This window comes from Neomonachus schauinslandi, chromosome 5 (assembly GCF_002201575.2).
Source record: "Neomonachus schauinslandi chromosome 5, ASM220157v2, whole genome shotgun sequence".
NCBI classification, from domain to species: Eukaryota; Metazoa; Chordata; class Mammalia; order Carnivora; family Phocidae; genus Neomonachus; species Neomonachus schauinslandi.
This window is the reverse complement of record NC_058407.1, coordinates 37,394,785-37,408,321: the sequence shown is the minus strand read 5'-3', so window position 1 is coordinate 37,408,321 and position 13,537 is coordinate 37,394,785. Positions and strand designations below refer to the sequence as shown.

The following is a 13,537-nucleotide window of genomic DNA, read 5'->3' as shown; positions in this document are numbered from 1 at the left end:
AAAGAAAGAAAGAAAGAAAGAAAGAAAGAAAGAAAGAAAGAAAGAAAGAGAAAGAAAGACACAGGGGCGCCTGGGTGGCTCAGACGGTTAAGCGTCTGCCTTCGGCTCAGGTCATGATCCCAGGGTCCTGGGATCGAGTCCCGCATCGGGCTCCCTGCTAGGCGGGGAGCCTGCTTCTCTCCCTCTGCCTCTACCTCTCTCTCTCTCTCTGACTTTCATGAATAAATAAATAAAAAAAATTAAAAAAAAAAAAAAGAAAGAAAGACACAAAATAGATTCCCTTTGAAATGTCCTAATGTGTTGGGGAGAGAGTCCCATATAAATCATACAAAAGGATAAAATAATAAATAAGACCAAAAAAGTAAGGCACTCAAAACAGTAGCTAACTATAGATGCACAGATTAACAAACAGGACAGTGGCAAATGAAGTAATTTGATCCCTTCCTTTAAGGGAGAATAAGTAAACTGAGGAAACCAGAAAAGAGGAAGTTTTTTTTAATGGTTAGAATAGTTTGTGGAAGAAGAAAAATCTTAACCAGAAATAAATTCTAGTTAGTGTTAGCAGTTTTTACGAAGACGTTGTCACTGTTTTTATGAAGATGCTTATTTCTTTTATATAATAAGTTTTTAAATTTTAATTCTAGTATAGTTTAACATACAGTGTTATATTAATTTCAGGTGTACAATATAGTGATTCAACACTTCCATGCATATTCAGTGCTCATCATGATAAGTGTACTCTTTAATCCCCATCACCTATTTCACCCACCCTCCCACCCTCTCCCCTCTGGTAACCATCAGTTTGTTCTCTACAGTTAAGAGTCTGTTTCTTGGTTTGCCTCCCTTTTTTCCCTTTGCCCGTTTGTTTTGTTTCTTAAATTCCACATATGAGTGAGATGGTATGGTATTTGGCTTTCTCTGACTTACTTCACTTAGCATTATACTCTCTAGCTCCATCCATGTTGTTGCGAATGGCAAGATTTCGTTCTTCCTCTTTTTTTTTTTTTTTTTTTGAGAGAGTGAAAAAGAGAGCACACACAGATGCACACATGTGAGTGAGGGGAGGTGATGGGCAGAGGGAGAGGGGGATTTTTTTTATGTTGTACACCTGCAACATGTGCATTTCTTTTTTTTAAATTTTTTATTTAAATTCAATTTAATTAACATATACTGTATTATTAGTTTCAGAGGTAGAATTTAGTGATTCATCAGTTGCATATAACACTCAGTGCTCATTAGTTCAAGTGCCCTCCTTAATGCCCATCACCCAGTTACCCCATCCCCCCACCCACCTCTTCTCCAGCAAGAGAATCTTAAGCAGGCTCCATGCAGAGCCTGAGGCAGGGCTCAATCTCACAACCCTAAAATCATGACCTGAGCCGAAATCAAGAGTCAGATACTTAGCCAACTGACCCACTCAGGTGCCCCAAGTTTTCATTCTATTTTAGGGCTGAATAATTTTCCATTGTATGTATATACCACTTCTTTATCCATTTATCTATCAATGGACACTTGGGCTGTTTCCATAGTTTGGTTACTGTAAATAATGCTGCAATAAACATAGGGTTGCATGAATCCCTTTGAATTAGTGTTTTGGTATTTTTTGAGTAAATACCTAGTAGTGTGATTACTGGATCTTAGGGCAGTTCTATTTTTTTTTTTTTTAAAGATTTTACTTATTTGTCAGAGAGAGAGAGAGCCCACAAGCAAGGGGAGCAGCAGGCAAAGGGAGAAGCAGGCTCCCTGCTGAGCAAGGAGGCCAATATGGGACTTGATTCCAGAACCCTGGGATCATGACCTGAGCCAAAGGCAGACACTTAACCGACTGAGCCACCCAGGTGTCTCGGGTAGTTCTCTTTTTAACTTTTTGAGGAACCTCTGTACTGTTTTCCAGAGTGGCTGCACCAGTTTGCATTCCCACCAGCAGTGTAAGAGGATTCTCCTTGCTCCACATCCTCACCAACACCTGCTATTTCTTGTGTTTTTGATTTTAGCCATTCTGACAGTTGTGAAGTAGTATCTCATTGTGCTTTTGATTTGCATTTCCCTGATGATTAGTGATGTTGAGCATCTTTTCATGTGTCTGTTGGCCATCTGTATGTCTTCTTTGGAAAAATGTCTGTTCATGTCTTTTACCCATTTTAATTGGATTATTTATTTTTGGGGGGGGTGTTGAATTGTATAAATTTTTTATATATTTTGAATATTAACCCTTTATCAGATATGTCATTTGCAAATATCTTCTCCCATTCCATAGGTTACCTTCTAGCTTTGTTGATTGTTTCCTTAACTGTGCAGAAGCTTTTTATTTTGATGTAGTCCCAATAGTTCGTTTTTGCTTTTGCTTCCCTTGTCTCAGGAGACATATCTAGAAAAATGTTGCTATGGCTGATGTCAGAAATTACTGCCTATGCGCTCTTCTAGGATTTTTAGAGTTTCATGTCTCACATTTAGATCTTTAATCCATTTTGAATTTGTTTGTGTATAGTATAAGAAAGTGGTCCAGTTTCGTTCTTTTGCATGTAGCTGTCCAGTTTTCTCACACTATTTGTTGAAGAGACTGTTTTTTTCCCATTGTATATTCTTTCCTCCTCTAAGATTAATTGACCATATATTTGTGAGTTTATTTCTTTGTTTTCTATGATGTTCCATTGATCTATGTGTCTATTTTTATGCCAATACCATACTGTTTTACTAAAGGTTTGTAATATAACTTGAAGTCTGTAATTGTGATATGTCCAGTTTTTTCTTTTTCAAGATTGCTTTGGCTATTCAGGGTCTATTGTGGTTCCACACACATTTTAGGATTGTTCTAGTTTTGTGAAAAATATTATTGGTATTTTGATAGGGATTGCATTAAATTTGTAGATTGCTTTGGGTAGTATAGATATTTTAACAATATTTGTTCTTCTAATCCATGAACATGGAATGTCTTTGCATTTTTTTATGTTGTTTTTTATTTCTTTCATTAACATTTAATAGTTTTCATAGCAGAGGTCTTTCACCTCCTTGGTTAAGTTTATGCCAACATATTTCATTATGTTTTTAGTGCATTTGTAAATGGGATTGCTTCATTATTAGTGTATAGAAATGCAACAGATTTCTGTACATTGATTTTGTATCCTGCTACCTTAATGAATTCATTTATTAGTTCTAGTAGTTTTTTGGTAGAGTCTTTAGGGTTTTTTTATATATAGTATCATGTCATCTGCAATTAGTGAAAGTATTAGTTCTTCCTTACCAATCTGGACATTTTTTCTTTCTTTTTGTTGTCTAATTGCTATGGCTAGGACTTCCAGTACTATGTTGAGTAACAGTGGTGAGAGTGGACATACTTATCTTTTTCCTGACCTTAAGGGAAAAGCTCTGTTTTTCATCACTGAGTATGATATTTTTGTGGGTTTTTCATATAAAGTCTTTATTATGTTGAGATATTTTCCTTCTAAATCTACTCTGTTGAGGGTTTTTATCATGAATGGATAGTGTACTTTGTCAAATGCTTTTTCTTCATCTATTGAAATGATCATATGGTTTTTATCCTTTTTCTTACCAATGTGATATATCACATTGATGGATTTGTGAATATTTAACCACCCTTGCATTCTGGGACTAAATCCCACTTGATTGTAGTGAATGATTTTTTTAATGTATTGTTGGATTTGGTTTGCTACTATTTTGTTGAGAATTTTTGCATCTATGTTCATCAGAGATATTGGCCTATAGTTCTCTTTTTTGTGATGTCTTTACCTGGTTTTGGTATCAGGGTGATACTGGTCTCATAGAATGGATTTGAAAGTTTTCCTTTATCTTATATTTTTTGGAATAGTTTGAAATGAATTGGTATTACCTCTTCTTCAAATGTTCAAATTTTCTATTTCTTCTTGCTTCAGGTTATACATTTCTAGGAATTTATCCATTTCTTCAAGTTTGTCCAATTTGTTGGCATATAATTTTTCATAATATTCTCTTACAATTGTTTGTATTTCTTTGGTGTTGCATATTATTTCTTCTCTTTCATTTGTGATTTGTTCATATGGGTCTTTATTTTATTATATGAGTCTAGCTAAATGTTTGTCAATTTTGTTGATCTTAATGAATCAACTCCTTGTTTCATTTATCTCCTCTTTAGTTTTTGTTTGTTCCTTTATTTTTAGTTTCTATATCATTTATTTCTGCTCTAACCTTTATTATTTCCTTCCTTCTCTGGTTTTGCATTTTGTTTGTTATTTTTCTAGCTCCTTTAGGTGTAAAGTTAGATTGGTTATTTGAGATTTTTCTTGCTTCTAGACTGCGTTGTTATAAACTTTCCTCTTAGAACCACTTTTGCTGCATCCCAAAGATTATGGACCATTGCATTTTCATTTTGATTTGTTTCCATGTAATTTTTAATTTCTTTTTGATTTTTCCATTGACTCATTTTTAAGTTTCAACCCATTCTTTAATCCTCTCCACACCACATTTTAGGTATATGGTGTCATATTTTACATCCTTTTATTTTGTGAATCCCTTGACTGATTTTTACAGATATATTCTTTACCTTTAGTTGTGGAATTTGTTCTTCCAGTCTTCAGATCATTTTCTGGGTTATATTCACTTATGTGAGTGTTGTAGTTGTATCCAAGGGATGAGATGAGCTTAGAGTCCTCCTACTCCACCATCTTCCCCTGCTGTCCAAGATGCCTATTTCTTTTGAATGTTGCTATATACTTGAATTATATGTAGTTCTTAATTTCTTAAAAACTAGCAACTATATTAAATACATTATTAGGGTCAGCAAGGAAACATATAAAAGGGTATCAACTTAATTAGTCTAGACCAAGATTATAACAGGGCTTTACTACCCTAAGGTAACAAAGTTGAGGTCCTAGAGGGACATGGGTTGTTATTGAGGGTGTGTGTATATATTTTCGATGAAAACAAATATCACAGATACATACTCGATTTCAAATCTACTCAGTGTGTTAAATCATTAGCTCCATAGCATCAAAAAATGTCATTCAGTTTGAATTTATGTTCTATATTATTTTTTCTATTTATACTAATCAAATATTTACGAAACACTTTCTATTTATCAAGAAAAGTGCTAATATCTGGATATAAAAGACAGTGAGCAAAGCAAGATATATTTCTTGTTCTTATATAATTTACAATCTAATGAAGGTAAGAAAAACAGTAAAATGAACTGAAGGACAGAAGAAGGGATGGTGGTAAGGGTAAAGAGGGTGAAATGTTATGGGACAATGGTGTGGAATGAGGAGAATGTTCTAGAAGAAAGGAACAGCAACCAAAAAGGAGAGAGCAAGGAAGATTCAAAGAACTGGAAGTCATGTATAATGGAACATGGGATCAGGTAGGTGAGAATGTTGAGGAAGGTGGGGCACTGTAGACAATATGGAGTATTTTGTTCTTTATCTTAAGAGCAACTGAAGGGTTTGAAAAAGGGTTACTTTACCTAAGCACATTGGGTTTTAAAAAAGTCTTCTCTGGTTGCAGTGTTACTTTGGATTACATGGGAACCCATACACCGTGAGGAAACCAGAAAGAATTATTGTCCTCTACATGAGAACCTATTATAATGTGCAATAGGCTGATGATAGAAGAGAACTGGATAGATGTGAATTGTATTAGGAGGTAACACACTTAGCTAGAGCCAGAAAAACAAACAAACAAAACCCATTGTTCAAAATATTAAAAAACTGTTCATCCATTGAGAAAAAACAAGTTAAGAGTAGTTTCCCGATGTTTGAAAGACTGTAAATCCACCTGACACAGTTAGGTTCTTTACTGGGGTTAGTCAAGTTAATGATAAGTAAAGACTACTAACATCATTGGGATTTGAGACAGTACATATTAAGTTAAAAATTGAAATTATCATCATTTCTCAATGTTTGAATTGATAACTTGTACAACTTCAACTCTATAATGTAATCTACTCTTTGGAAACCATCTATTATCCACTGTGGTGATAGTGCATTTTTTTCATATCTACTATGAAATAATTCAGTCCTAGTTAATTTCACTCTGATGTCTAAATAGTTTTAAGGAGCTGGCTGCATATTAATTGCATACTATTTAGTACCTTTATGGCAGTGTTAAATGTACCTTAAGAATGTACCTTATTACCACAAATATCATTTAAACAGTAAATTTAAATGTAAAAAGTGCTTTAAAATTCAAAGGTTCCCAGATGATGCCTGTGCTTCTGGTTTAATTATCTCATTTTTAGTATCAAGGTCTTCTAATCCTTTAAAACCATCAGTGATAATTGAACTCACCTGATTTCTTTGTTGATGGCATCCAATTGTTCCTGAAGCATCATGGCTAGAGTCTGGGCATCAGAATGACCGCTTGGAGAGAGAAGATCCATTGAGCTAAAAATAGTTTCTCTGTCATCATCATCAATATCAGACATTTCTGTGTCACTTTCAAAAGGGTGGCTGCTTAGCACTCCAATTTGCTGAGTTCTATTCCACTCATGATCGCCAAGAGACTTCACCTGTGTGGTAAATGAGTAATTACCGTATGTATCATATTGCTCATTATTAAAGCACTGTTCTGAAAAATATCAACAAAAAGCACCCATGCTTTATAGTTTACCTAGCAAAAGCAGAACTGATTATTACCATTTTAATGCATTGTTTCAATAAAATATTTCCTTGACATCTTAAGTAATGGCAGATATTAATTGTCAGCATAAATACCAAGATTTTAATAGGAATAATGATGATAAACTTATGCATGATTTCTAGTTCAACCCCAATTCAAGTTAACAATCACTTTAAAGCATCTATGTTTGAAACATTTTTCCTTCTTTCCAAATATAACAATCTCTATTCACTTGTACTGGAGCATTTCCATCTCTTATACTAGTCTTACTTACACTTTCTTATTATAGACTGAGACTGCAAATATTATCACACTAGTTATATAATAATTCTCTCCCCAACATTCATTTACATAGATTCTAACAAAGTATAATTAAAATAATATTGAAAAGTGATTTAATTTCATCTCTACTTCTCTGATCACTTAAATGCTTCATTGATTTTTTAAGCCCAAGGCACACTAATTTACATGACTATGGTTTTTATTTGATATAAGAAATCCCTCATGTGAATGAAAATCGTTTTTGTAAGTAATCTCTACGTCCCATGTGGGGCTCCAACTCATGACCCGGAGATCAAGAGTTGCATGCTCCACTGACTAAGCTAGCCAGGTGCCCCCAAAGATAATATATCTATTGGTGTTTTTCAAGCTGTTATCTGAGGGTAGGAGAGGAAGGGAAGTAAGAGAGAGGGGACCTAGAGTTTTCTGCATTTTAAAAAATTGGTTTTCATTTTTGTGATGATGTAAAATGATTTTCGGGGGGGGGGACCACATGTAAATACCACAGTATTTATTTAAGATTTTAGGACCTGAATTAGCATTTGTGTTATAAATTTTTTTGGTACCAAGTAGCACTAATTTATTTGTCATATACAAATGAGAAAAGAACTAAGATGGACTTGATTTATTCTTCATTTGTTCACTTCTTATTCATTCATTTAACAGATATTGAATGCCTACTATGAAGGATTAATTTATACATGACACAGGTACCAATTAAAAACCATAGGGTATCAAGGACCTGTATACAAGTAAGGACAATTAGGTTATATAGTATTCAACACATGAAAGTGGTTGCGGAGAACAACTTATACTTAGGGCACAAAGGAACTATAGTACTTCTCTATAAAATGCCACTTCACACTTACAATATACATGGCTTATATGTAGCAAATGAATGAAGATTGGCACTGCAGTTTATCATGAAGAGTTCTCTATAAACACTTTCAATAGTCTATGTACATTTTCCTCAAAGTTTTATTAAAATAGCAATTATAATTAAAATATTTAATTAATCTTAATTAACAATATGAATACCATTGCATAAGTGCCCAAGCAAACCAAGAGTCCATTTGTTTGGCAATACAGCATAAGGGATAAAAAAGCATGGAATTCGAAACCACACAAATAAAGGTTCAAGTTTTGACTCTATCACTTTGCTGGCTGTATAATGTTGAACACTTAAAATTTCTGAGCTTCAATCTTTTTATGTCTGAAGTTAGCATAAAAATAGAACCAAATTCAAAAGGTTATGTGGATACACGCATGGGGAATGCTTAGTTTAACTTCTGGTACATAGTAGTGGTTTTGCATTAGTTATAGTTTTAAAAATATGTCATATGTCATGCTTGAAACTAAAAATGCTAGCAGTTGGAATTCTCTCAGTATTAAAATTCTATTCAAGATGGAGTAAGATATTTACTTAGAATCATCAAAGACTTGAAATAAAAAAAAAAATTAACCTTTGGCTCATCTCTTCGCACACCCATGCGGCCCCTCCTGGGTCTTCTTATTACTTTAGTTGTTCTATAATCAGACTGGCTGTCCACTAGGGATCCAACAGAATACCGCAACTCAGCTGAGGTGTCTAGATGAGTTCTGGAAAAAGGAAAAATACGAAACATGACCAATCGCAAAAGTTAAACTTCCCAGCAAATCACTATCAACTGCTTAATTGTCAATAAAGAATAAAGCATAAACCCTCAAGAAAAAAGAAAAATTCAAGGAAGAAAACTGATGAACTGTCATGATTCTTTGAGGTCTCTTCTGAGGCTTATGTCAAAAATTCCAGTCTGAGGTTCATTCCCGAAAGTGAAGTGAATTTTCTGTTTAGAATAGAAAAAATCTGTTTGTTCATTAATTATCATTTTCAATTGTGGTAGTAAAATTAAACATGTTAAGATGGACAACCAAGATCCATTGGCTTAAATTCTGGCAATTCTTTTTTGTTGAAGTATTTAGTGTACATATCAACATATGTTATTTATTGCTGTATCCCTTTATTTCTTTAACAAAATAGGATATACCACCAGATAATTTTTCAGCTTTTGTTAAGACACTGTTTCAAAAAGATAAAGAAAAATCTTTTGATAAGCACATTTGATTCTGAAATCTGCTTAGAGATGAAATAGTTGGAAAATTCCAATAGAAAAATATTATCACACTGGTTTTCAATAAACATGATAATAAAGTACACTGTAATCAAAGTGTAATAAAGGTTTCTCCAGATACATTATTTATATAGAGATTTACAACAAATTCAGTTTATTGCTATAATCATGATGAGAACAGTACAGTGTACTGTCCTATAAAATGCTCTATCATCAGTACGAAATATGCTTAATGCTGTATTTTCTTTTGAACTGGAGGTCCTGATGATCTACTATGCTCTTTCTATTAGTTCTCTTTGTGGAAAAAGAAAAGGGAAAAACCAACCATTTCCAAATGATAGGCAAGATTAGAAAAGGTTAGGTAAGTTCTAGGTTTTTGCAACAGTAGAAGACACTGACCTAACTGATGCAAATCCTGGTTTTGTCAAATAGAACTTTAAAGCAAATGGACTAAGAAATCATTCCCCAAGTAGAGGACAGCTGTTCATTTTTATAGCGATGAGCTTCAAATTTAATCAAGCAAACTGGTTTTATTATGGATTAGTCATATATAAAAACTAATGAACCAGGTTATACTCATAAATAGGACTTCTCTCAGCCTCTATAACAGGGTCTGTCATGAAGACAAAGGTCAGATTTTAATCACCACTGTATGCTTAAGGAGGTATTCCTAGCATATAATAAACACTTGATAAATATCTGGTAAGATAATGAATGAATGAAATTAATTATTATACAGTCTAAACTGTCTACCTCAGAATATTCTAAGTACATTTTTTCTGTCACTGCCTGGGTAATATCTCTATGGTCATCAGAGTGGAGATTCTAAAATTAAAACTCATCATTCTAGGAGTATTGTTTTCTTGTTGTTTTATCTCTCAACTCCAAGTCATTTATAAAAACATGAACCAAAACAAGATCTGCTCCTATTGATGCACTGCTTAAAACTCTTCAATGGCCTTACAATGCCCTCGACAATCTAAAACCCTCCTTCTTATTCCAGCTTCACTTCTAGTTACTATCTGCCTCTTCTCTCTCCAGCCATACAGACTGCCTTTCAATTTCTCGAACAACTCACACTTCCCTCTAATCCTAAGCCTTTGAATATACTGCTCTTTCTGCTGGAAATAGTCGTCACACGTTTATGTGGTTAACATTTTTAAAGTCTCAGATTAAAATTCCCATTGTCTTATATTATTGTAGCCCCTCTATTGTAATTGTCCTCACAGTATCCCTGTATTTCCCATTTGAAACATGTATTCTTCGTCACCATTACCACTATATCTCCAATGCAGTTTCTTGCAAGTAGAAAGTGCATAATTGATCTTGAAAGAGCAAAAGGCCTGAACCAACGCAACTTTAGAAGAGCCCATTGCTTATACTTCATCTAAAGCAGTTACCGCTCACCTCTCTTCTTTTATTCAACTCCATGAGCTACTTTACTAACAGAAATCAGAGTCAATATTTCCATACATTTCAACTTTTAAATAATTTTTGGTGTACAATATTTTGAGCCACTCGGAGGTCTAAGTTACAATATAGTCACCGGTTCCTTTAGATATGAACCCTTGCAGTTTCCCCACCTGAATCTCCTGTAACTCTTGCATATAATCTCACCAAAGAACTTCCATAGACAAATCAAGTCTGAATTTTCTTAGAGAACATCTTTTACCCATCTCTAAGATTCCTGAAATGTCTTCCATTGTCCTTTCTAACGACCCAGATCCTACCTTTCTTCAAAGGTGAGCTAAATCAGACCCTCCAGCCATTTATTATTCTCAGATGAGATACTAGTAGAGGATATTAGTTACTGATATTCACCAACTTTAGCTCATCTCTTCCTACCTCTCTGCCTGTATGATCAATGAAATTCTCATGCATCTTCTGTTTTCTTTATAATTTCTTTTTAAATTGTGCGCTCAGAAGCATGGATGTTTGATAAATAATTGCCGTTCAATAAATATTGTTATCTTATAACATATTGTAATTCCATCCCATCAGTTTATAATTGCTGTTCAATAAATATTGTTATCTTATACCATATTATAATTCCATCCCATCAGTTTATCTATCAGTAATTCCTATAATACTTTATACTTATGATTTACTGTTTACAAAACCCCCTTTTGATCACATGTCACAGAGTAAGCTTGTGAGATAGTCATAAAAATATTATTTTATATACAATTTATGTAAAATACATATGAAATTTGGACTTATTAAGGAAAATAGGCCTTCCAAAATCAAACAGCTAGTAATAGCTTGTCTTAGACCTAGGGATGTCAGTCTTCTTATTTTTGGTCTAGCTTTGTTTCTACTACAAGCTGTTGTATCAGAGAAGAATTGTTCTATATGTACTTCCCAAGCTTCCACGATGATCCTTCGTTGTGGATAAGTGTCCCATTATTAGGCTGTCCATGATGACTCACTGCAGTGATGAAATTTTAGACAATACTTCTACAACTCTGTTTTTTTTCCCCAATGATATGTATGTATATATTTAATTCCAGTATAATTAATGTACAGTGTCATATTAGTTTCAGATGTACAATATAGTGATTCAACAATTTTATACATTACTCAGTACTCATCACAATAAGTGTACTCTTAATCCTCTTTACCTATTTCACCCATCCCCCTACCGCCTTACCCTCTGGTAACCACCAGTTTGTTCTTCATAGTTAGGAGTCTGGTTTTTTGTTTGTCTCTCTCCTCACACCCCAGGACCCCCCCTTTTTAAAATACAACTCTGTACTTCTGAGACCAAAGGTCAAAAAGCCAACAAAATGGCCATTTGGCTCTATTAAAAATATTAAACTTGTTGACTGGATGATGCTCATTCTAGGTATTCACTCTGTTGATATTTTTTATAAGCTCTTGCCCTTCATCAACACCACCATTGTCATCACCACCACCTTGTGAATATATATCACTGAATTAAAAATAGCTTCAGTTCAGATACATAAATCATAACAAAGCATTTAGACAAATAAACAAGATTTTCTCAATTAAAGACCTACATTTTTAAAAGTTCTTTGGGTGTTTTCGTGCCTGCAGAACTGTGTTTCTTATATTAAACTGAAGGTAGAAATACTCAAAATGCTGAATTTTATTTTTATTAATACTTTACATTAAAGAGAATATAAGCACCTTGATTTTTATTAATACTTACATTATTACTTTTATTAATACTTACACTAAAGAGGATATAAGCACCTTTTGAATTTTTTTAACTTGGATTTTTCCTCTGAGTATCTGAAAAATGCTTTATTAGATATTCATTCATTCAGTGATATCTATTGTGAGTATAATATACCAATGTTTGTTTGTTTATTTGTTTGTTTTAGGTGCTGAGATTATAGTAACCAAAACAAACAAAAATTCCAGCCTCTGTGGAGCTAACATTCTTCGGATAAGTATAAGACCAAGAAAAATGAACTTCTAAAAGTCTGTGGTGGTCAGAAGTTTCAGATAGCTGATATGATTGTGTTGTTAAATAAATAATCAAATAAGTAAATCCTTGTAGGGTTTTTTATTAACCTTAAATAAAAGGCCCTAGCACAAAAGAAAATTATATGTGAATTATCAAGATTGATCTATCTATCTAGAGAGTAAATAATCATATCATTGCTTCCTTCTTTCAAGATGAGGTATTGAGTCAAAGTAGATGAGTATGGCTAAACATATTTGTTTTTAAAACATGTATAATTTCTCCTTCACTCTGTATCTGCAATTAATTTAACAAAAGAGGTAGGTGCTAAGGGACCATAATTAATGATATTTCTTCAGTAACATTAAGCATTGAAAACATTTCTGCATGTAGAGAAAAGAGGTGTTGCCGCTTCCTAGAATGAGATGTAATCTCCTTATATACAGTTCCATTTCTTCATTGAACACTCTTTTTATGTATTTATAGCTACGTAATTAAATGCAGAATACAAAAGGTAATAATTTAAATTTTTATTGCATATTTGCAGGACAGATTACTAAATTAGAGAATGATTTTTGAATATAGAAACAGTAAATCAGTCAGGAGTGAACATAGGGCAATGCCTGCTGAGCAATAAGAGGTACTTATTTATTTTATTAGAGGCAATATGAAATCATAAAAAATTCATATTGATTTTTGGTGAGCTATAGATAAGATTTTAATTTACTATTACCTTGATATTGTGGGTTCAATTAAAGAGCCAGTTCTCATTTTCAATTGGTCAAGTTCAGATCTCAGCTTTTCAATTTCTTCTGCTAATCTTTCCTAAAAATCAAAGAAGTTTTACTCAGAAGATGTGTAAATGCCAATAATACCAACATTCAATTATGACAAACCAAGCTACCAAGCTTAATGGCTTTCTAAAAATGGAAAACTGATGGATATAGTTTTATTAAAGATAATAATCTTGACAGTAAAATATGCCTAATTTTTCCCTTGTAATGAAATGTGAATAGCAGAAATCAATAAAAATTATCTATACCGTCTGGCATTCATTAATCCTAAATTTTTGCAAACATATGGGAATCCTAAGATTATGACTAGTTATGTA

The 13,537-nt window shown here is 33.3% G+C and overlaps 1 protein-coding gene across 8 annotated transcripts in view; it reads right to left on the bottom strand.

Moving 5' to 3' along the window:
* PPFIA2 (PTPRF interacting protein alpha 2) overlaps positions 1–13,537 on the bottom strand; it is a 466,996-nt gene that overhangs the window by 79,270 nt on the left and 374,189 nt on the right. For all 8 annotated transcript variants that reach the window (XM_044914754.1, XM_021689861.1, XM_044914752.1 and 5 more), the window contains 3 exons: positions 13,160–13,251; positions 8,349–8,484; positions 6,276–6,496 (listed from right to left, as the gene is read on the bottom strand). In XM_044914754.1, the coding sequence (XP_044770689.1) occupies positions 6,276–6,496; positions 8,349–8,484; positions 13,160–13,251 (449 nt within the window). The remainder of the gene's footprint in view (positions 1–6,275; positions 6,497–8,348; positions 8,485–13,159; positions 13,252–13,537) is intronic.